The sequence below is a fragment of the Manis pentadactyla genome, chromosome 11 (genome assembly GCF_030020395.1).
Source record: "Manis pentadactyla isolate mManPen7 chromosome 11, mManPen7.hap1, whole genome shotgun sequence".
Taxonomy (NCBI): Eukaryota; Metazoa; Chordata; class Mammalia; order Pholidota; family Manidae; genus Manis; species Manis pentadactyla.
In genome coordinates, this window is record NC_080029.1 from 28645936 (window position 1) to 28669482 (window position 23547).

Consider the following 23547-nt stretch of genomic DNA (forward strand, 5'->3'; position numbering starts at 1 on the left):
AGACATACAACCCAGTTTAAAAAATGGGAGAAAGATGTGAATTTCTTTGACATTTCTCAAAGAAGATATGATAATGGCCAATTAGCACATGAAAAGATAGATATGCAACATCATTAGTTATTAGGGGCATGCAAATCAAAATCGCAAGATACCACTCCACACCCATTAGGATGGCATAATTTTTTAAAACAGAGAAAATAAAGTGCTGATGAACATGTAGAGAAATTGAAACCCTGATTCATTTTGATAGGAATGTAAAATGATACAACACTGTGAAAAACAGTTGGCAGTTTCTCAAAAAGCTAAACATAATTACCCGGTATGACCTAGCAATTCTACTCGTAGGCATACACCCAAAGGACTTGAAAGCAGGGACTCAAAACAGATATGTCAGCGTTCATTGCAGCATTATAATTCATAAAAACCAATAGGTAGAAACAACCCAGATGTCTGTCAACAGCTCAATGGATGAACAAAATGTGGTATGTACATACAATGAAGCATTATTCTACCATTAAAAGGAATGAAGTTCTAGTACATGCCACAACATGGATGAACCTTGAAAACATTATGCTAAGTGAAATAAGCTATACACAAAAGGACAAATATGATTCCACTTATATGAAATACCTAGAATAGGTAGTTTCATAGAAACAGAAAGTAGATTAGAGATTACCCAGACCTGGAAGAAAGGAGAACTAAGGAGTCATTATTGGTTACAGAGTTTGTATTTGGAGTGATGAAAATTTTATAAAAGAGTGGTAATTGTTGTACAACATTGTGAATGTAATTAATTCCACTGAACTGAACACTTTAAAAAGGTTTGAATAGCAAATATATGTATTTTACCACAGTTTTAAAAAATTAATAATGTAATATACCAAAAACTATTCAGTTGTACACTTTGAGTTAGCGAATTATATGGTACATAAATTACATCTCAATAAAGCTACTTAAAAAATTAGTCTGTTTCCCAGACACATGATGCAACTATAGATATCAAAGACTATGTAAATTAAAAGCAACAAGAAAGAAAAAGACAAATTAGAGACCAATGAAAATATAATGGATTACAGACCTATTAGAATGACCAAAATCCAAAACACTGACACCACCAAATGCTGGTAAGGATGTGGAGCAACAGAAACTCTCATTCCTTGCTGATGGGAATGAGACAGCTGGTGGGAATGCAAAATGAGACAGCTAATTTAGAAGACAATTTGGCAGTTTCATATAACTAAACATACTCTTACCATATGACTTAACAGTAACTCAAACTGAATGAGTTAAAAAGTTATATCCACACAAAAACCCACACAAGAATGTATATAGCTTTTATAGCTTTTAAAGCTGCTTTTAAAAATATCCGCACAAACATTTATAGCTGTTATTCATTATTGTCAAATCTTGGAAGCAACCAAGATGTCCATCAATAGGTGAATGGATAGGTAAACTGTGGTACATCCATACAATGGGAACATTACTTGGCCCTAAAAAGAAATGAGTTATCAAGCTAGGAAAAGACATGGGGGAACTTTAAATGCATATTACTAAGTGAAAGAAGCCAATCTGAAAAGACTACATAGTGTATGATTCCAACTCTTGACATTCTGGAAAAGGCAAAACTATGGAGACAGTAAAAAAGATCAGTTGTTGTCATCGCTTAGGGGAGAGGAGGAGATGAATAGGAGGAGTGCAGAGGATTTTTAGGGCAGTGTAACTATTCTGTATGATACTACAATGGTTGGTCTGTGACAATATGTTTGTCAAACCCATAGAATGTACAACACCAAAAGTAAACCCTAATGTAAACTATGGACTTGGGGTGATAATGATGTGTCAATGTAGGTTTGTCAGTTGTAACAAATGTACCACTCTGCTGGTGGGTTGAGGAGGAGGAGATGGGGGAGGGTATATGGGAATTCTCTGTACTTTATGCTCAGTTTTCCTGTGAACCTAAAACCGCTCTACAAGTCTATTAAAAAGCATGTTTAAGTATAAGAACAAAGAAAAAAACTGAAGGAGCAAAACAGCAGCAGACTCACAGAACCCAAGAATGGACTAACAGTTACCAAAGGGAAAGGGACTGGGGAGGATGGGTGGGAAGGGAGGGATAAGGGGGGTGGGAAAGAAAAGGGGCATTATGACTAGCATGTATAATGTGCCGGGGGGCGGCGGGCACAGGGAGGGCTGTACAACAGAGAAGACAAGTAGTGATTCTACAGCATCTAACTAAGCGGGTGGACAGTGACTGTAATGGGGTATGTGGGGGGGACTTGGTGATGGGTAAAGTCTAGTAAACACAATGTTCCTCATGTAATTGTAGATTAATGATACCAAAGAAACCATGTTTATATATACACACATGTATATAAATATGCAAAACCAGTTCACAGTAGCAACAAAAATTATTAAATACTAATCTAGAAAAAAATGTTTGAGAGTATGTAAAGGTTAATATAAAACTTCAGAGACATAAAAGACTTGAATAAATAGTATCAGATGGAATGGTTCAATATTATGACATCAGTTTTTCTCAACCAGTGAATTTGAGTCAATCTTAATTAAAACCCAAAATTGGATTTTTTGGACAGGAACTAAACAAGTTGATTCCAAAGAATAAATACAGGAAATAATCAGGAAAATTCTGTAGGAGAAAAATTACTGAAAGTGATCATGCCAAAGCAGATTTTTAAATATATTTTTAAACTATAATGATCATAATAACATACTATGGTGCCAAAGTAGTAAAACAAAATAGAAAGTCCAGGATAATGTATTTAAGAAAAAAAATGTATATTTGGCATTATAAGTCAGTGATCAAGAATAGAGAGTAAATTAAAGCCAAAATAACAAATTTTAGAAACTCGACATTATATATATCACAAGGTGCCAAAAATGAGACGTCAGAATTTCTTAAAATGTCAGAGCAGTGATGCAGATAGCTCAGTTGCTGAGATTTTACTCTTTCTTCCTACTTGATTTTCTTTATTCATTGGACCAAGAAATTAAAAAGATATTATTGGGTCAAATATCAAAAGAACATTAACAAATACTTTCCAGGGCTGAATTCAACAAGAGTTATTTGAAAGTCCATTTGTTGCTGTCTGCTAAGCTGAAAAGTATAGTTTACCATAATTTGAGTATACCTATCATGGTAGCATCTGCCTGAATGATGAAAAGTAGTCTTCAGTGACAAAGTCCTCTGTTATTTCTGGGTGTGAGTTCAATCTAAGTATCTAGAATTAGTTGACAGAAATCTAGGACTGTGACAGAATCACAGTTCCACTAAACAGAGAGGAAGGTTCTCTTCCCTCAGAGGTGTGGCTCTTGCAGATTTCCATTGCTGCCACCACCAAACATATGACATTGCAGACAGCTTATATTTTGAATTTAAAAATTTCTAATTTAATAGAAAAAGGAGATAAGCAAAGATGGCTAAATATGGAATCCGTCTTAAAGCTCATGTTACCACTTACTGAGCCAGACACAGAAACACTGGTGAAAAAATTGCTATCAGTAGTATCCTTTCTTACTGATATGAAACATTATATTATTTTTAATATAGTAATTTTAAAATTCTCTAAAATTTGAGGTCCTCCTGTGTACATAATAACCATAATGGAATCAGTGATGTTGAGTTTGAGAGAACACCGCTTTACCACTGTTACTCATCTGTAAAACCAGGGAGTGGAACTAAATGTGAATCTAGATGGAAAGTGAATGTTTACAAAATGAAATTTGTAGCCAAAATTTATTGTCTGTGAGAATCCAAAATAGATTATATATTTATATCTTCTTGGATTTTGTATTATTAAGATTTTCCCAAAAGAGGTTATATACTCTTTCACTTAGAACTATATAAAATGTATTATTTGATTCACTGAAAGGTTAGCATTCTTGCTGTTTTATATAATGTTTATTCAAAATTAGAGTATAACAGTGCTTTAGATATTTAATCACTTTTGGCCTCAGTTTATGGTCTTTATGACTGATGCTGCAAGTATTTTGTTACCTCAAGTCCAGCAGTTTCCCGAATTGGTTTTAGTATATTGGTTTTATGCAGTATTAGAAAGATATGAGTAAAAATGAAAAATTCAATATATGACTGTTAAGGTTTGAGCATTCACTAGCTCAGTGTCCTCAGGCAAGGTGCTTAAACTATCTATGCCTGTGGTTCCTGAGGCTCTAGTTATTCTGCTCTACCATGCATTCCCACTATTCCCACTATATCTAGGGCCAAATGGTGGGAGGTACAGAGAAAGGGAAAAAAATCAGAAGGGGGCTTGGCCCCACTTTCCTGGAATCACAGTTCCACTAAACAGAGAGGAAGGTTCCCTTCCCCCAGAGGTGTGTCTCTTGCAGATTTCTATTGCTGCCACCACCAGCACCACCACAGGATTTCTTGGGGACTGGAGTGTAAGACAACAAAGGAGAGAGAGATAAATAAAGGGAGAGGGATTCCTGTTCTCTCTGAGGATAAGGAGTTCTCTTACCTGGTCCAGAGCTAGATGCTTTTCCTAGAGTTCTCTCTGTACCACAGCACTCACTTTTGGATATCTGGCTATGTTAAGCTCAGGCTGGAGGTACCAGAGATGGGGAAGGGACTGGGAGATAAACTCCCTGCCGGTTCAGAAATACCTTGAATTCTGGTATTTCTCTCTGATTGATTTTCTACTTTTTATGGAGACCTAGAATTAGTGTTCTGTGCATTCTGTTCAGGTTTTATGGTTTCATTCCATTGATGGGAGAGGGTAAAGTATGTCTATTCCATTTAACCAGAGCTGGACCCTATATTTCCTTTTAAAAGAGAGCACTTGTAATATTGCTGCCATCCTTTTTCTAACCCAAGGCTATTCCCATACTAAAGTACAATTTGAATCGTATTACTACCTTGCAAAAAAAAAACTTTATTAGTTCGCCATTGCCTCTGGAATTAAGTACAGACTCATTTCAGCATTCAAATTCCCCAACTGCATACACCTCATATTCCAACCAAACAGGAGTACTTGCTAATAAATAGTTATCCTACTCCACACCTATAACTTTTGTTAAATTCTCTCTGCCTAAAGTAGTTCCCCATCCTTTCAATTTCTGCCTTTTCAAATTCTACACCTTTTAAAGTTCTGATGCACTATCTAAAATGTTTTAGTTCTCTGCCCTGCTCTTATGTACTCCTCATGAAAAAAGCATGTGATCTCTTCAGCCTTTGAATAACTGTTGTTTTTGTTTATACCTTCTTCAATATATACGTGTGTGTGCACATACACACATGTATATGTATATACACATACTTTGTTTTAGGATTATTTTTATGTTTAGAGATACAGTAACTTTCCAGCATAGGTTATTATGCTTCAGATCCAATAGATTAGGTACCATTTAATGACTACCATGTACTTTTTTACTTACTCCTCTATAACAGTACTGAGACATTCATTCTACATTTCATTTATATGAGGACACTGAGGATAAATTAAGTAACATTATCTCAACTTTTCTACAATGGCTGCGAGCTTCTTGAGTGGAGGAATTTCAGTACTCAATTTTCTGCCACCTAATACCTACCATAGAGTAGCTACTCAATAAAGATAGCAATGGCCCTAACTTTTTCCTTCTTTCTGCAGTACCTTGGCCATGTGGAAGTTGATGAATCAAGAGGAATGCACATCTGTGAAGATGCTGTAAAAAGATTGAAAGCTGTATGTATTTGATGATTGTTGGTGTTGATCTATATGCTGCAAATGTTTGCTTAAGAGATTTTGCTCAGTAGATTTTCGTAACCCACTATCCAGTAAGAAGTGTTTCTCGTAAGGCAAAAGATGTGGCTCACAAAAAAAGATCATCTCATACTGTCCATCCACAGGTGTAAACTACAAAGATGAACTTTTTCAATTTAGGCCAAACTTCATGCAGAAGATAGTTTTGATCAGAACCTATATTAAACAAGTGATTTGAAACTTATAAATAAGTAATATTCTAAAACCAGGATAAAACCATTAAAGTTAGTATCTTAATTGTAATAACTGGGTTATAAATTACTTATTTCAAACTTGCTGTAATAAACAGCTTTCCAGGAAAAAGAAGATAAAGATATCTATGTTAATGGCTGGTGAAGTCTACATTTTGAGGGGACTTATTATCTTGATTGCTATTCCGCAGTTTCCTTCACTACACCCCTCTAACATGAACAATATACTTTCTCTGCTTTTTGTATATTCTTGAAATGGAGAGTCCTTTTTTGGGATAAATAATGTTTGCTTTGCCTCTTATGCCACAGAACATATCTCAGGCACACGCCTATGTATTAACAAAAGGAGAGAATGTGTTCAGAGTTCATAAAGGTTCCTATTAAAGTGTTAGTTTCATATTTTGGATAGGTTTGAAGAAAGTTTCATAAACTCTGACAGCCCTCTTCACAACCTCCTTCTCTCCAGTGTGTGGCCTATCCCCACTTTGCTATGAAAGCTGTAAGCTTTACTTCTGCATGCCTTTGCCCCAAACAGCATTAAATACTTGTTGCTTTGGGTTTGCTGGTGTGGTGGGCTGCAACAAGTTTGGCTACTAATGAGTGCTTTTTTTTCTCACTCTGCTTAGTAATCAAAACTTTTCTGCTCCTTGGTGTACTCTATATGACTTATCATCTATAATTCCTCAATATAAAAGATACAAAATTAAGGAAGCAATGAACTCAGAGAGGTAGATTGTATTTTGGAACAAATACCTGAATCTGTTGTAGAAGGGAAAGGAGGAGAAAAATAACTGATTATAATATGCAAAGAAGTAAAAACAATAAGCCAATATATATAGATACATGTATACACACATACCCTTCACCTCAAATTTTGGTCATTTAAATTCTTAAATGATTGAAGTCTTCTCTAGTCTATCTGTTTCTCCAATTATTCATCATTAATGTTCAAGGGACTTAACATCCATGTAGAATGGGACATGATACTATAATTTATAGACTTGCCATGTTCACCCGAATATATTCATGAGATAAATACAGCCTCAGATAATGTTCCAAGAAATACAATCTCTTCTTTTACAAAATAATTCTAAGATCACTAGAAGAATAAGTTTAAGAACATTTAAAAAGTAATGCAATGGTTTGTCCTACTACTCATTAAGGAATATATTAAACATCGTGATACTTATGGTGGAAAACAATAGATAAATCAGTGCCCAGACATGAAACAAACTGTAAATAGTTTATAACTTACAGTTAGGTCATTGTAGAATGAGCCTTTAGAAAGTCTTTTAGTTCAGAGATGGCTTCATGTTCACTTTCTAAGTAAAAACTACAGATGGTTTAAGTTTGCCCAGAAGATACTAAGAAATGGTCTTTAGTTGTTTAATGAGCAGTTAATCTTCTTAACTGTCTAGTTTTTTAACCTGCTTTTAATTAGAAATCTTTTTATTGTATAGGTAGTATATGTTCATTGTATAAAATAAAAATGAATAAAAACAATTCATATAATCTCTTGTAATCCCACAGATAGCCATTATTCACCATCTGGTTTTTAAACTAGTTTTTAGTTGAGTGAATTTTTTGTTTTTGTTTTTTTAACTTAATATAAACCATAAGCATGATTATTTGAGGTATAGGACAACTAATAATTATTATTATTTATATTTAAAATTTTAATGAGTTTTTATTTTCACCACAATGAGAAACTAAATTGCCATTTAAAAAGTTATACCTATGCCTGGAACGGTGTCTGGCACATAGTAGCCTCTCACAAAATATTTCTGGAATGAATATACAGGGAAAAATTCAGTCCTCAATGTGTGGTCAAATTGAATCACATAATAATCTCATTGTCACCATATCTTATATCCAATGTTTTAAAGTTTATGAAACCTTTTGCATTTCTCTAAAAAATCCTTATTTCCTTATTGTCTTCTATGACTAGAATGAAGTTAATATGTTCATTGCTTTTCTGAACATCCTTAAACTTTTGAACTTTTGAGGGGAAATTGAACACTTCTGTTCATTTAAGAAGTTTAAAAAAGTTTTTTAGACTAATGCTATCCAGGAGACTTGGAGCAAATGTTGTACATAATTTTGCATAGGCAAACATGTATTTTTTTTTATTAAGGTATCATTGATATACACTCTTGGGAAGGTTTCATAAGAAAAACAATGTGGTTATTATATTCACCCTTATTATCAAGTCCCTCCCTTACCCCATTGCAGTCACTGTCCATCAGTGTAGTAAGAGCAAACATGTATTTTTTAAAAATTAGATTGAATTTTTGGGTAACTGGGGTCATTTTTTCTGTTTATCATATTCAGTGAAACCTTCCCCCTTCTGTAAATAAATATACTTTCTAATGCTATATTAAGAAGCTTGCAGAAAGTTAGAAGTCTCTGGGATGTTGTTCTTCTGAGATCATATTAGCCCACAAAAATTAATGATTTTTGTCTTTTCATATTTTTGCTGTGCAGAAATTTCTAGTTGCCTTCCCCCCACCCTCTTATCAAACATTCATCTAACAAACATTTATAATCTGCTGCACTAGATGCCTATAATGTTAAAAAGCTATGTCTCTGGAGGGTTTTTGTTTATTTCTGTAGATCATAAAGCTTCCTCCTAGAGTTTCAAGAAAGTGAAGCAAATGTAAAAGTGTACAAGCCTACAGATTAAAGAAGAACTAGCATGTCTATGGAACTAGTTTGATTATCAAAGTTAAAAAATTTTTTTAAAGTAAATAGCTCAGATGTACCAGTTAAGTAGCAAAACAAACATCTTAAACCTACCACCTGACTAATCTTTGAACTAAAGATATACCGTTCTAGGACTTTTTAAATTTGTGAGGAATCGAGGGAGCAGGATAATTAGTAAGTACAGATTTTTTCTTGAAGGAGTCCCTTAGAATATAGGATTACTTTAACTTCAACTAGAAGTTATCTGATGCTTAACATTCTCAAATTAAAAGCTATTATAATTAGAAATAGTATTTTAAACATACACTTTTCAGAACATAAATATGTTTATTTTTTCTTTGATAAGGTTAATTACAGCTATTTTCAACTCATTTATTTTGTGACATAATTTCATAAATTAGACACTTTAGGGACTTAGATTCTATAGGATAAATGACCGAAACAACTATTGCCTATTTTCAGTGCCTTTATGGCACAATCTGTTGCGGAGTAAAGAGTAATGTCATTTATCTGTTTTGTAAAAAGTTACCAGGTTATCTTGCTTGACATTGGTCCAAGATGCCCTTCCTTTTAAAAGGTCTTTTCTTCCCATTGTCTCTGTAAATGTCTCTCCCTCTCTGTCTTAGTTTTAGACTAGTTAGTTTCATTATACTACCAATTTCTAATATGTTGGTTTTTTATTCACTATTTGATATATTTGTTTTAATATATGTTCTTGTTTTAGCAGGTAAAAGAATCATAATTTTTTAAAACATTAATATTAATCTCTAATCTAATAACTGTCTTTTTATGCATTTTGCACATTAACTTTTTTCGTTAACATGTGACATCTTTTATAAAAAGAGGGCAAACTCCCTGTTTAACACAAGCTTTTCTAGGAGAGAAATTAATTAACAGATCTCCTTCCCTTACTCCCTACCCCTCAAGAGTGGTGACTCTTAACTTGGGCTGCATCCTTAAAAGCTGATTGTTAACTCACAGTGTAACAAAACTAGGGTCAACAAACTTGGCAGTAGAAATAAACTTACTCTTATTGTGATAACTACTCCAATTATTATTTTTCCAGCTTAAGGTCAAACATTTCATGGAAATATTTGATGCTGTTTGTGGTTTCAAAAATTAGGGAGAAAACAAACTATTCAGTATTTGAAAGTATTGAATGAGCTTATAAATTATCTGAGAGAGCCAAATTTCAATACAGTTGCCTTTTTCCAAACATTTATCCATCATTAAAAACTGATTATAAACAGTAAAGGCGTAAAGTATAATTCAACCAAAGGTAGGGAATATATGGGTAAGCTAGCTTGGGTGAGTTAGAACCCATCTACCTTGCATAAATTCTTCAGATTTTAAATGGTGGCCAGTTTTCAAAGTTTGCATATGTGTAAAATTTGGTGCTGGGGTCATAGATTGCTATGTCTCTCTTAATATCTATATAGTTTCAGCGTTGTATATTTATAACTGTCAATGCAAGTTCCTTTATTCTAAAACAGTAGCATTTAAAAAGAAAACAAAACTCTATTCTTAAATTTCAGTTGTGGTCCACAGATACCGTTTGATTCTCAATATATTTTTTTCTCAGCTCCAGTGTAAGCATTAGACTTGCACTCTTTATAGATGATTTATTCTGTTTGCCATAGTACATGTCTGTTTTCTCCTGATGATTGTTGTAGAATTGATCAGTACACATATATGTAACAAATTGATTTAATGCATAAGTAAGGATTCTCTAAGTGACATCTTCAACTCAGTGAGAAAAAGTCTGACAAGGACCCTGGCTACATACTCATAATTTAATTTTATGTGTTGCTTTTCTGTGTGTTTGTGATTATGTGGTCATTCAAGTGTGGACCGGTTTTTTTACTGATGACTTGCACGTAGTTGACCACTGATTATAAATTGGAAGGTGTATATGGGACCAATCTTATATTTACTACTCACTATTATAAAATTTAAAATGCAAATCTCACTAAACTAGTGTATCCTAATCTTTTTAGCTGCTGCCAAGTTTGGGCAATCTCTGTTTTGAAAGTAGAGAGAGTACTAAACTAACTAATTGCTCTGCATGAATACAGGTTCTGATTTCTTCTCACTCTTTTCCCTGGATTCTTAGGCCATACAGTATGCTTCCCTGCATTTTCATGCATCCTTCCTTTTTCCTTGTCACTCCTGGGATGGATAACTCTTTAAAACACTCATTCCCTCCCCTTCTCCTACTTTGCCTTTTACCCAACTTCTGTATGTGCTTATTGGTGTGAAACCCTGGGACATTTAGCCCATACAATAATAGCACTCGACTTGTCCCCCTGTTCCTCCAGGAAAGGAAGTTCTTCAAAGGCTTCTTTGGAAAAGTAAGTTTGATGCCACATTTGTGCTTGCTTTATAAGGAGTTACACCCCTAGTACAGCACTAACATTTTTTTAAAAGTACAGCTTTGGTTTCTTTATCATAGAGGAATTGATTTGACTGTATATGGAAAGTAATGAATTGGAAAGTTGCTATCTATGACATAACCTGTGTGTCTGTTGATACTAAATCTGATGATTCCTAGGAAAGTCTAATAAATAAATCAAGTACCTTTAAAAATCAAGAATAGATATTTAATTTGATTGTGCAAAACTGTTCATATTAGCATATTGCTAAATTTTTAACAAGTGGGTTTTACTTAGTGCTCAATATTGACAGAGAAATGGGAAGAAATAACTACATTCAAGTGAAAATTAACCCAAATTTTACATTCAGTGCTATTTTTTTTCAATTTAAGTCAAATTTCAGGTAAAGTAAGTGAAAGTACGTAAACTTATCTTTGGGGATCTTACTGTTTTTAACCTGGACTGCTAATCTAAGAAAAATTATCTTCATTACTAGTCTACGAAATATCTGTCATATGTGGAATGTCCTTTGTTAGATGGTTTTTAAAGTAATGATTGTTTAATGTTCCGATTTCCTTAGAATTAAAAATATATATACAAATAGATAAATACATTTCCAACATTTTTGTATCCAAGTTTATCATCATTTAACTTTGAGTAAGTACTACAAAATAATTCAGACTAAGACAGTCTTTAAGAAAAACTGCCATTGGATAACTGAGTATAAATTACTGAAAGCTTATGTGAATGTAAAAACCCATCACAGTTGTTTTTTACTGGGTGGTTTTGTTATTCTGGAAATTTTAAAGAACAAATAATTTCTATTACCTTGTCAAGTACTATTAGAGTGTAACCCATTTTTACATGTTCTTGTTTAGGTCACCTTAATAATAATGTAAACAGATTTGAAGGGTTTTAGATTAAATGGTTTAATTCAGTTACTGCTGTCAACCTGAAATAAAAAATCATATAATTTACCTACACATGTCACAATACATTTTTTTAGTAGGCATTTTGAGTCTGAGTCAAATTAACAGGTCCATAGGATATAGGATTCATAACTAGAGTTTGTCCCATAGACATTTACATCATTATAAAATAAATAGGCACTGTAATTGTTAGTGAAATATTTTCCGTGGAGTATTTATTCTTTTCCAAATAGAATTTCTCAAAGCAATTTCATATCACCACAATTATCATACAATTTTAATTATCTTCCAAGTGACCAGTTTTTAATATGTCTACTTTAGTAAAACAGCCTTGTCTATGAAGGCAAGAGTGTAGAAAATATTGATTTGGTTTATAGAAAAAAAACATGTTAGAAGTGTATATTTTTAAAGGTCATGATATTTTGTTAGGAAATACAGTTTTCACTTCAGAATCAGTCATAAGGTGGCAGTATTCCTTGCTGTGTATAATGGAGTCATGGTGTACCTCCAGTGTGGTGAATTGGGTAACACTGTGCTTCTTAAACATTTTCACTGCATTTTGCTACATAAATTTGTATGGCATGAGAAAGAAAATTATGAACCATCTCCTTTAATCCTTAAAATAACTCTGAAATTATATACGCCCTGTTTTACAATGAGCAAAGTGAAGGTTAAAGAGGTTAGGTGACCTACCTGAATTCACAGACATAAGTAGAAGCTAGAGTTTGAACCCAGATAATCTGACTCTAGAACCCACACTCTTAATCACTATGCTATACAAGCACTCTGTTTTCATATTATTTACAAGTGAAGTTTAAAAGATTTAACCTTAAAAGATGCTAGTAAATAAAAAGCTTTCCTGGAAACTCTTTTACTTCCCAACTTTTTTAAAGTTAGTAATTTAACTTTGGATTTTGTCTGTAGTCAATTTACTTTTTTACTAAAGCTTGGAAGAGTCTTTTTCTCAATGGTTTAAACTAACACTTTATTTATTTGGAGACATTTAAATCATACAAGTGAGTTTGACTCCTGCAAAACTTCATTAAAAGATTCTAAGCATTTGCATAATATCCATGAACAAATGTGACTATCAGAATTCTTTTCTTATGTTATTGTAGGAAGAATTCTTTTTTATGGCAAGGCAATTTATTCTAATATATAATTATTTTAAATTACAGTAAGTCATTCAGAGAGTTTGGAAAACCAAGAATAAAAAAAGCATCACCTATAATCTTACCAGAAATGTGCTTTTAAATGGAAGACTTTAATTTAGAGCCTTTTTAATCTTTCAAGTTGTTATTCAACTCTCTTCCACACTAATCTACAAGAAAACAGGCTGGCAAAAGAGACTTGGTTTGTTGAGTTTGCTAAATCATTGTGGTTTGATGAAAGCTGAAAATGAAGAATCTCATAGAAGAGTATATGATGGGGAGTTTGTAACCAGTACAGTGTCTCATAAATTTGTAATGCTTTCTTAGTCTTCACGTCATGTATGGTTTAATGGTCTAGGCAGGATGAAGAGAACAGCAATTACCAAGAATTGTCTCCATCAAACATATTTGCATAAAAGTAGGTCAATGGAAGATTAGACCTGTCTCTGAATTTGTAAACCATGGCCAGGAACACTGATTCCTCTTTTCCCTAAATTGTGCCCTGGGCCTGACTACAGTCACCTTGCTATTCCTGCATCATCAGCTGATGGGAGCACCTCCAGAAGCTTTATCAGTAGGGAACAAATAAACCTGGATCTGTTTTGAGACTTTATTATTAACCCATTGTTAGCTTACACACATCTTAAAGGAGAAAGAAGAAAACCTGAGAACCTGAAACAATTTTTTCCAGTCTAGCTACATTAAATTGTTCATTGTTTTAGGAAGCCAAGAATATACTCAACTTTTAAGGAAGTATTATATGCAGCTTTATTAGTGTGTTTGGCCATACTAGGCAAATATTTATTACCAAGTAATTACATGGCCCTTAACATTTGAAACAGATTTATGATTTTAATATATTTGATGACCCCATGAACTAACTTATCTATATTCCCATTTTATGAGGAACTGATTGAATATAGAGATTTAAAATGTTCTTAGGTAACCCTGTTATGTCTCTTTATACAGCCATTATATTAGAAAAACAGTTCAGTCTACCACCTGTGAGTCTTTTTCCTGTGTATCTGCTTTACTACTCACACGAAAGACTTCACTTCTGGTCACCAAATGTGTGGGATTTTTTTCCCCACACCAAGCAATTATCTGTGACTTCCACTGGGTATCCTGCAATTTAACCCAATTCTAACACTATCTACCTGGAGATAAGGTAGTCCCATGAGAATGTTCCCACCCTACTTCAGATGCCAATCATGAGTTAATAGATCCCCAGGTTACCCACAACTTTTGTCCAATTTGGCTACAAAGTGGAGGTCTATTAATTTGCTAGAGTGGCTCATAGAACTCAGGGAAATATTTACACCTACTAACATTTACTTGCAGCCAGGTTAAGAGATACATAGGGTAAGGCCTGGGAGGATCCTGAGCACAGAATTTTCTGTCCCGGTGGATGTGTTCACTAACCTGGAAGCTCTCTGAACCTCATACTATTTTATGGAGGCCTCTTCATGTAGGTATAATCAATTATTAGTTCCATTTCCAGCCCTTTTCCCCTCTCTGGAGGGGGTTGGGGTGCTGAAAATCCCAAGCTTAGAATCATGGTTAAGGCTTCCTGGTGACCAGCTCTCACCCAGGTTGCCTAATTAAAATAAAAAGTGTCCTAGTGCTCTTATCGCTTAGGAATTTACAAGGGTTTTAGGAACCCTGTGTCAGGGACGAGTCAAAGACCAAATATTAGACAAAAGGCACTCATCACTTAAACAATTTTGAGGATTTCAAGAGTGTGTGCCAGGAACCAGGGGCAGAGACCGATATATATTTTCTGTTATCTCACAGCCATTTACTTGTATTTATAGAGCTGTGTAATGTGTGATATGCTTTGACCTACTTTCTAATTTGCTACTTGTAAGCACTAAGTGAATTAAGATAGTTAACGAAATCACATTTTATAAGTGAACAAACAAATTCAAAGAGGTCACCCAGCTAGTAGTAAACGGCTGAAACCATTTACTACCTGAAACTGAGGTTTTCTGAAACTTGGTGCCGAGTTCTTTCACCTACCCTTTGTTGCTGTTCTCTCATTCAAAAGTATTGGCCTTTGCTTTCTTCAGGTATACCTTAATTATAATGAATGAGGTAATGCTGAGGACACATAACAGCTCAAGGGCCTGAATGCTTCCCACAAACATGCCTAGTATGGCCTGTGCACAGTTTATAAATTTGAAGTAGTTGCCAATATTTCAAGCATTGTAAGCATTCACATAAAAACTAGGATATCTGTCTTAAGAATTAGATCTGGCAAAATAGTGTGCTTTCTATGTGGCAACAGTGGCTGGAGCTGAGTAGTGACTTGTGCTCTTTGGTTGCCTATTTGCCACAATCCCTGCAACTCCCTACTGTCCTTAAACTCAGTCTGCTTCATTCATTTTATTACCTGCGTTTAACCCTGTAGGCATCTGAGTTTGTGAACTCTTCCCTAAACTATTATGTCACTTTGATTTTTTTGTTTTTGGAGGAGCGGAGGTAATCACTTACAATACATAAAAATCACCAAAACCATTATGTCTGTCTAGCAGATCCCGGTAATGTAGTGCCAAACACATTTTTTCAAGTTCTTATGCTATATATATATAATTGCTAAATGGCATCACTAGAAATAACTAGTTTAGAGAATGCATTGTTGAAAAGTAATGCATAGTTATATTGTGTTCACTTAGATCTAGCAAGTAAAACATTTCATAGTATTTATGACCACTCCTAAATCAGTATCCTCACATCTACATTTAGTTTAGATTTCCCAAATTTTCTCCTCTGTGACAAATAGTATTTAGTGCTTATCTTCATTCTGGATCCTTTTCTTGAAAATTGAGTGAATATCTTCTGCCTTTCCTTTTCTGCTTTCCTGCTCTTTAAATTCCCATGCGTTTTCTTCTATAAAGTTTACCTTTTTTGTATTAGATGCATCTTTTAGGATTTTGTTTATTTTTCCTTTGCAAGTACATTGCAAATTTCTGAAGGAAAAAAAGACAATCCTAATAGTAAGTAAAAGATTTCTGTTCATCCTTGGTTTCCTTATTTCCTGTGACATGATTAACTAGTATGTCAAATGCCTTCCTTGGTCACTGACCTTTACCAAAGGTAAAAAAAAAATTAACCTTTGAAGTTATCTTTTTTTATTTGTATTGATGAAAACCCAGTGGTTCTCAAGCCTATAAGTCACTGGAAGCATCTAAAACATGATAGGGGCTGTGTGCTAGGCTCTCCAGATTCAAAGATGAGCAAAGCAGTCTCCATTTTGTTTTTGCCCATTTACTCTCTCATTTTTAGGTGACTAGTTGACGGCTTACTTCTTTTTCCTTAAACCTCCAGAATTTTCTACTCTGTTCTCTCTTCCAACTGGTGAAGTCGCTCCCTACTTTGATGAAAAAATAGAATCAATCATAAGAAAACTCTCCTGTGTGCTACCACATCTACTCACCTACCTGCGTCCATGTCCATATGTTCTTTTTTTTCTCCTGTTCAAGGGATGAACTATCTGTGCTCCTAGCTGAGCCAACTCTACTAGGTTCTTATTATTCCAGTAATGCTACCCCCTCTGTCCTTCATAATCAGTTTTTCTTTCTCCAGTGGATAATCCTTTAGTATAAAAGCAAATTGTCTTTTCAAAAAAAGGTTTTTTCTTGGTGCTTTCCTCTGTTAAACTCTTTAATCAAGTTTTTACCTATACCACTCCACCAAAGCTGTTCTTGTCAAGTCTTCTTCAATGTTAGGTTTCCAAATGATCCTGTCACCTTACTTGACCTAGTGGCAGCATTTGACATAGTCTACCCTCCCCCACCTTGAAACACCATTCATTGGAGTTGAGAGATCATATTCGGTTTTCCCTTTGCATTTCTGCCTAACTCTCAGTCTGTGGATTCTTCTCTACTTACACCTCTCCCTTGGATGATCTCATCTAGTGTCATGGATTAAAATACCACTTCTGTGCTGATGATTTTGAAATTTCTATCTCTAGACATCTCCCCTAGACTCCAGGTTGGTATTTCCATCTTAGAAGCAGTATAGCATAGGGGTCAAGGGCCCAGACTTCTTAGGAGCCAGATAGCTTGCATTTAATCCTGGCTCAGCCACTTACTAGCTTTGTGATTTTGGGCACTGTTCTTACCATTCTGTACCTCAAGTTTCCCCACTATAAAAAAAAGATAATACTAATACCAACCTCATGTGATGTTGTGAATATTCAATGAGTAAATATGAGGAAAGGGTAAAACAGCCTGCCATAGTGAATAAGTGTTATCATTATCACATTCACTAAGCATTTCACACCAGGCCTCTCACATTAACATGTCACAAACCAAATTCCCAATCTTTCTTTCCCAAACTACTCTTGCCTAGTCCCCCATCACAGAATGCAGCAACTCTGCGTCTATGCTCTAGCCAAAAATCCTGGATCTGATCTTGACTCCTTTCTCTTATACTCTATATGATTCCGGCAATAGTTCCTGTCTCACTACCTCCACCACTACTGCCTTCACCTGAATCATTGCAGTAGTGTTCTATTTCCCTTGCTTTCATTGTTGTCCCTTACCATCTGTTTTCAAGATATCAGCCTGAATGATCTTTTTAAGACAGAGGTCTGATTGTGTTGCTCCACTGCCACAGATCATCCAGTAGCTTCCTGACCTGCTCAGAGTAAAAGCCAAAATCTTTTGGGTTTGTAGGCCCTTATACATGAATTTCCTCTGTCCCTTTTTCTGTTTTATCTTCTCCCACTCTTGCTCCCTCTTTTTCAGCCACACTAGCCACCTTGTTGTTCCTTGAATGCACCAAATATGCTTCCACCTCAGGACCTTTGCACTTGATATAACCTCTACTGTGGACACACATTATCCAGATACATGCATGACTCACTTCCTCATCTCTCTCCATTCTTGGCTCAAAAGCCCCATTCTTAGTGAGGCATTCATTCACTGAGAACCCTATTTTTAATTCTAAATACATCTCCATATTCACATAATCACTATTCCCCATCCTAGCTTTATTTTTCTCTGATAGGGCTTATCATCATTTGTCATACCGTACTTCTTTACTTATTTGTATGTTCATTTTACTTATTTGTATATTCATCTCTCCCTCACTAAAACAGGCTCTGTGAGGACAGAAATCTTCACCTATTTTGTTCACTGTTGAATCTTCAAAACCAGAATACTATGTGGTCCATAGCAGCTGCTCCAAAATATTTGTTAATGAATGAATAAATGAATGAATGACAAATGCACTACTTGCAAGTTCACCCTTTAATAGAAGAAATCTGACAAATGAAAATATGGTTACCAAATTGTGTAACAGGTACTACTGGACAGAGAGGAAGAATGAATGTGAGCTTTTGTGATGAAGGCTTCTAGGAGATGATACCTAAGGCTGAGACTTAAAACTATGACTTCCAGTTAAACTAAGTTAGAGGGGAAAAACATTGCAAACAAAAGGAACAGCATTACAGGACCACTGGGATAAGAACTTGCTCCAACTCATTCATTCATTCAACCTATGGAGATACAGAAGAGAACAGAGGACGTGTTTTGGGTGTGGATGACCAACGAGAAGGAGGAATCATTCATTGTGAGAAGGGATATGATGAATTTGGTTTGGGACAGGTTGAATTTGAGATGCCTATGGAATTTTCATTTCTGCTATTTTATCTGATTGGAATATGAACTTAATATTAGAATAATCCCTAGGTTGCTCAATTAAAAGTGATTTGGCAAACTTGAAGAACTGAATTGCCTCCAGAAAATTTGCCTCTTTTGCTGTTTGGTTCATGACATGCTACCATCCTTATTTTTCTCCAAAGCCTTTAAAGGCCCCTCTCAGTTAAGTAAGTACAGGAAATAGTGTTATCTTACTCTCCCATATTAAAAGATACTGTATTTGTAATGAAGCAGCCATTAGAGATAGTGCCAGTCTCAAATCCTGTAGAAAGCCCTGTTTTTTTCCCTTTATTGTCCTTTGGGGGATAATAACTGTATCTCAGAATTGTAAGACAAAATTTGTTCATTATACTATTCTGTTCAGAAATTCAAATATCATCAAATTTTAAATCTCCTCAGATTAAAAAAATGAAGCCAAGTTTCCTTTGAAAGAAATATTTTGTTCATCTGTCACAAGGCACACCATATCATGGTTGCCTGTTAATATGTCATTATTACTCTGTAATGACTGGGTTATCTTTGTGTGTAGGTGTAACAGAAAGACTGACCAGCGATTCTTTACACACTGAGTACCCTTGAAGACCTCTTTGGTTTGTAGCAGAAAGAACTTTGCTCAGTGAATGGCAAATCACTGTTGCTCAGAAAGAGTGACTTGCTCTGTCCCTCCTGGCTCCTCCCACCCACATTGGTCTGTTTGCTGCTATTGGCTTCTTAAAATTTAATAGCCTTGCCAAATTATACTCCATGTGTCTTTATAGCATTTCTTTGCTTTGGCTTACATTAGAACATCTGCTAAACCTTTCTGTTCTTATCCATCATATACCCAGCAGAATTGTCTTGCCTCTAAATATCCCTCCTATTTATAATGATTAATTGCATGTTCTTATTTCATTGGTGACATTGCATATCATAGAACTTTAAAGTTGGACAGCACCTGAGATCTGAGTCACAGGTTAAAATAATAGGATATAAGCACATTTTTGAGAAAAATAATTCAAGGGGATAAAGGGGCATAATAATTCTCAGTTACAATGTAAGTTGGGCATGGGGACACTAGTACAGCTTGGAGAATATAGTCAGTGATTCTGTAACATCTTTCTACACTGACAGTAACTGTGCAAGAGGGGGTGAGGATTTAATAATATGTGTAACTGTAGAACTACTGTGTTGTACATTTGAAACCAACTTACGATTGTATATCAGTGATACTTCCATTAAAAAAGAATTCAGGGACACGGTTCCAAATGGGACTAATACTTCAATATATAATGAATTTTCTTTCCAAAAAGATTTAATGATCATTTTCTAGGGATTATGATGATTTATATCGGAGGTCAGCAAACTGTGGTGTAGTACTTGTTTTGTAAATAAAGTTTTATTAAAACAAAGTCATGTCCATTTGTTACATATTGTCTGTGGCTGCCTTTTGTGCTACAATGGCAGAGGTGAGCAATTGTAATGTGGACCACATGGCCCGCAAAGCCTTAAATATTTGATATCTGGTCTTTCACAGAAAAAGTTTGCCAATCCTTGATTTAAACCGTTTAAAATTTTACCTCTCCAACTGGAAATCTGAAGTACTTCTCTAGATAACACCAATATATAAAATGAAAGAGCAACTGTAAGGATCTGCCTTCTGAGAATATCATAAATTTGTGATCCTCATCCTTTTTCAATTTAGTTTTATATAAAATTGTGTCTACTAAAACAAAAACATACTCTGGAGAGAGATTGGACAGTAGATGGCAGTTCTTTATTATAATTAGTTATTTCAGTTGTGCCTTTCAACCATTTTGTGTTTCTTTATTCATATTTTCATGTTAAGATTAACTGTGTTTCTCTTACTTGCAGTACAAGTTTCCTGACTTAGTAATTTATGTTAGATTCACTACTTGCTCTCATTTTCTCCAGTGTCAGAACCTGCTTAATTACTGTATTGGTTTAATATCTACCCATAATAAAAGGTGTTTAAGGCAGACGTTAATTTTTAAATCCCAAGTTGGATATTTAGGGAGTTGAGTGGTTATTTGACAGTTATACTTGTATTTGCCATCTTTGACTCAGAGGTTAACTTGATTCTTTTGCTCAGATTTCACCAGTTTAAATTCTAAGTTACTAAAGTTCTGTCCATGTTAGACCCATTTTCTTTCCGTGAAAAATAAGCAGTTTTCTCTTTGTTGTAAAACTGTTTTTCATACATTGACATTAGTCATGTGAATTCTACCTATAACCTTAAAATTATTAAAATACAAAAGATTTGAACACTGATGATGAAATAATTTTTCATGTCTCACACCTGCATTACCCCTACCCCATTTTTATTAGTTTCTAAAGTATTATGTCTTTTTTTAAAGGAGTGTCTGTGTTACTAAGTTGTACATAAATTCTATATTTCATACTTAACTCTGGGGATCTTTTTGTTTCAGTCCTTTAGTTAGCTAATTTTGATCTTATCTCCTAGGATGTTGGCTTAAGTAGGTAGTTTTATAGCAAATAAAGACAAATTTTTTTCTATGACTTTTACCATTTTCTAAAAAGCACCTAGGAATCTTAGTTTATGAGAATGAAAGACTCTAGGGTTCATAAATAGTACAGAAGCATTGTTACTATAGAATTTGTGAGAGGAAGTTTGGACTTAATTCAGCTACAGGTGTCTTTGAGCATTAGTATCTTAGTACCTGATTGAAGTAACTGATTGTGGCAAACTAAACTGACATCCAAGAACTGCACCCAAGTATATGAAAAAATACAAGGATAATTCACAGTATCTGTTTTCTTCCCCTATTTAAAGATCAGAGGCCATGAAATATGACAAATGCAATGCCTCACTGATACATTAGTATACCACCACAAAAATTATCATAAAGACATACCTCAGAAAGCAGAGGTTTTCCAAACAGTGTAATTGGGCCAGGAAAATGTTGTATTTTCCTGTAAATGGTAAGGAGACTAAATGGGGAATAGCCTCATTCTGAAATGACCTTTTGGTTTTTCCCACCTTCAATCTCCCAACCTTGAAAATAGTCCTGTCTGATAGTTGCCTCAGATGCTGAACACTGCGGGCTACAATTGCACAATGAATGATAAAACTGCAAATTTCAATTTCTTAACAACATTTCAGTGCCATTTGGCAGTTTTCTGTGTCACTGATCAACTGTCTCCTCTTCTCTACAGCAGATGTTTAGCATATTTATTCCTTCAGCAAACATTTCTTAAATTCCTACTCTATGTCAGGTATTGTTCTAAGCCCTGAGGATACAGCAGTGAACAGTAATGATGGGGGAAAAACCCTTCCCTCATGGATCTTACCTTCCAGCAAAACAATAATGCTACAAAAGTTGCTTAAAATTCCTACATACTGTTGGTGGGATGACTATTGTCCCAGTTTGCCTGGAACAGTCTCAGTGTAGCACCTGTTTCTGGGTTTTAATAATGTCCCCTTTCGTTTTCCTATGGGTCCCAGTTGGGACAGTAAATTATATGACTACCCTAGTTCTAAGCCTTTTCCATATATTTAATCCTCATAATAACCCCATGAGGTATAAGATTATTAACATACAGGTGTGGAAATTGAAGCATAGAGAAATTAAGTAATTTGCCCTTGGTCATACAAGTAGCAGTACCAGAATTCAAACCCAGACAACAGCCTGATTCCAGACTTTGTGCTTCGAATCATTATATACTATACTGCTCCTATACTACTACTGTAAATCTGTACTATCTTACTCTGCTTGTCTACCTTCCTCTCCCAAGCAAGGTAGAGCAGGTTATCTCATCTCCTTCACAGATAAATTTATGGCTTTCCAGAGTGAACATCCTCAACTTGCCACTCGCTCCTTTATAAATCTGTCTTCATTTCTCCTCAGCCTCACTCCATTCCTCCATTTCAAGGAAGGGACATCCTCTTCCTTGCTAAGACGTTATTCCAGCTGGATCCCGTGCTGCCTTCTGGAGGGCCCTGTTCTCTAAATTACTCTTCGTCTTTCTTGGGCCTTTATTCTCCATCATTCCACTGGCTTTTCCCGCTCAGCATCTAAGAGTGATCTGTTGTTGAAAGTGTGTATCACTCTTTCAAGAAGCTTTATTGTTGGGAGAAGGTTTTTAAAGTTTATTAATAATACAATGATGATAAATGGTTACCAGTTATTTATTACCTTCTTTAAATTCCGATGCTGTATATATCTCTGCTCCTTTTACCAACCCTACACATACTTACAAATGAAGAAATGGAAGCTCAGAGGGCTATATAACTTGCTTAGCCTATGAATAGTGGCACTGAATTCAGACTGATATTTGTCTTACTCCAAACCCATTCTGTTTCTAGTGTATTGTGCTTGTTTATCATAATTCTTATAGACCTCCTTTGATCTTCTGCCTGTCCCCCATTGCCCTATCTATAGCTCTCCTTATTTTTGTAGAAAATCTTTTTTAAATAGAGTATTTAATACTCATAGATTCCTCTTGCCTTTCATTTACTTCTCAGCCTATCCTGGCCTGACTTCTACCTCTGTATTAGGATCTTCCAGAGAAACAGAACCACCATCTATCTGCCTCTGTCTTTATATATATATATATGTGTGTGTGTGTGTATGTATGTATATATACATACATACACACACACACATACATACATACTAGAGAAGGAGGGATTTTTCTAAGAATTGGCTCATGGATTGTAGAGGCTGGCAAGTCTGAAATCTGTAGGGCAGGTCAATAGTCTAGAAACTCAGGCAGAATTTCTTCTCTGGGAAAAAT

The 23547-nt window shown here is 34.9% G+C and overlaps 1 protein-coding gene across 10 annotated transcripts in view; it reads left to right on the forward strand.

Annotated features, from left to right (window-relative positions):
• Window positions 1-23547, forward strand: part of NUMB (NUMB endocytic adaptor protein) — a 219509-nt gene that overhangs the window by 178266 nt on the left and 17696 nt on the right. For 7 of the 10 annotated variants that reach the window (XM_036913268.2, XM_036913276.2, XM_036913273.2 and 4 more), the window contains 2 exons: window positions 5628-5702; window positions 10993-11025. In XM_036913268.2, coding sequence (XP_036769163.2) covers window positions 5628-5702; window positions 10993-11025 — 108 coding nt within the window. The remainder of the gene's footprint in view (window positions 1-5627; window positions 5703-10992; window positions 11026-23547) is intronic. The other 3 variants (XM_036913274.2, XM_036913277.2, XM_036913275.2) reach the window with 1 other exon arrangement.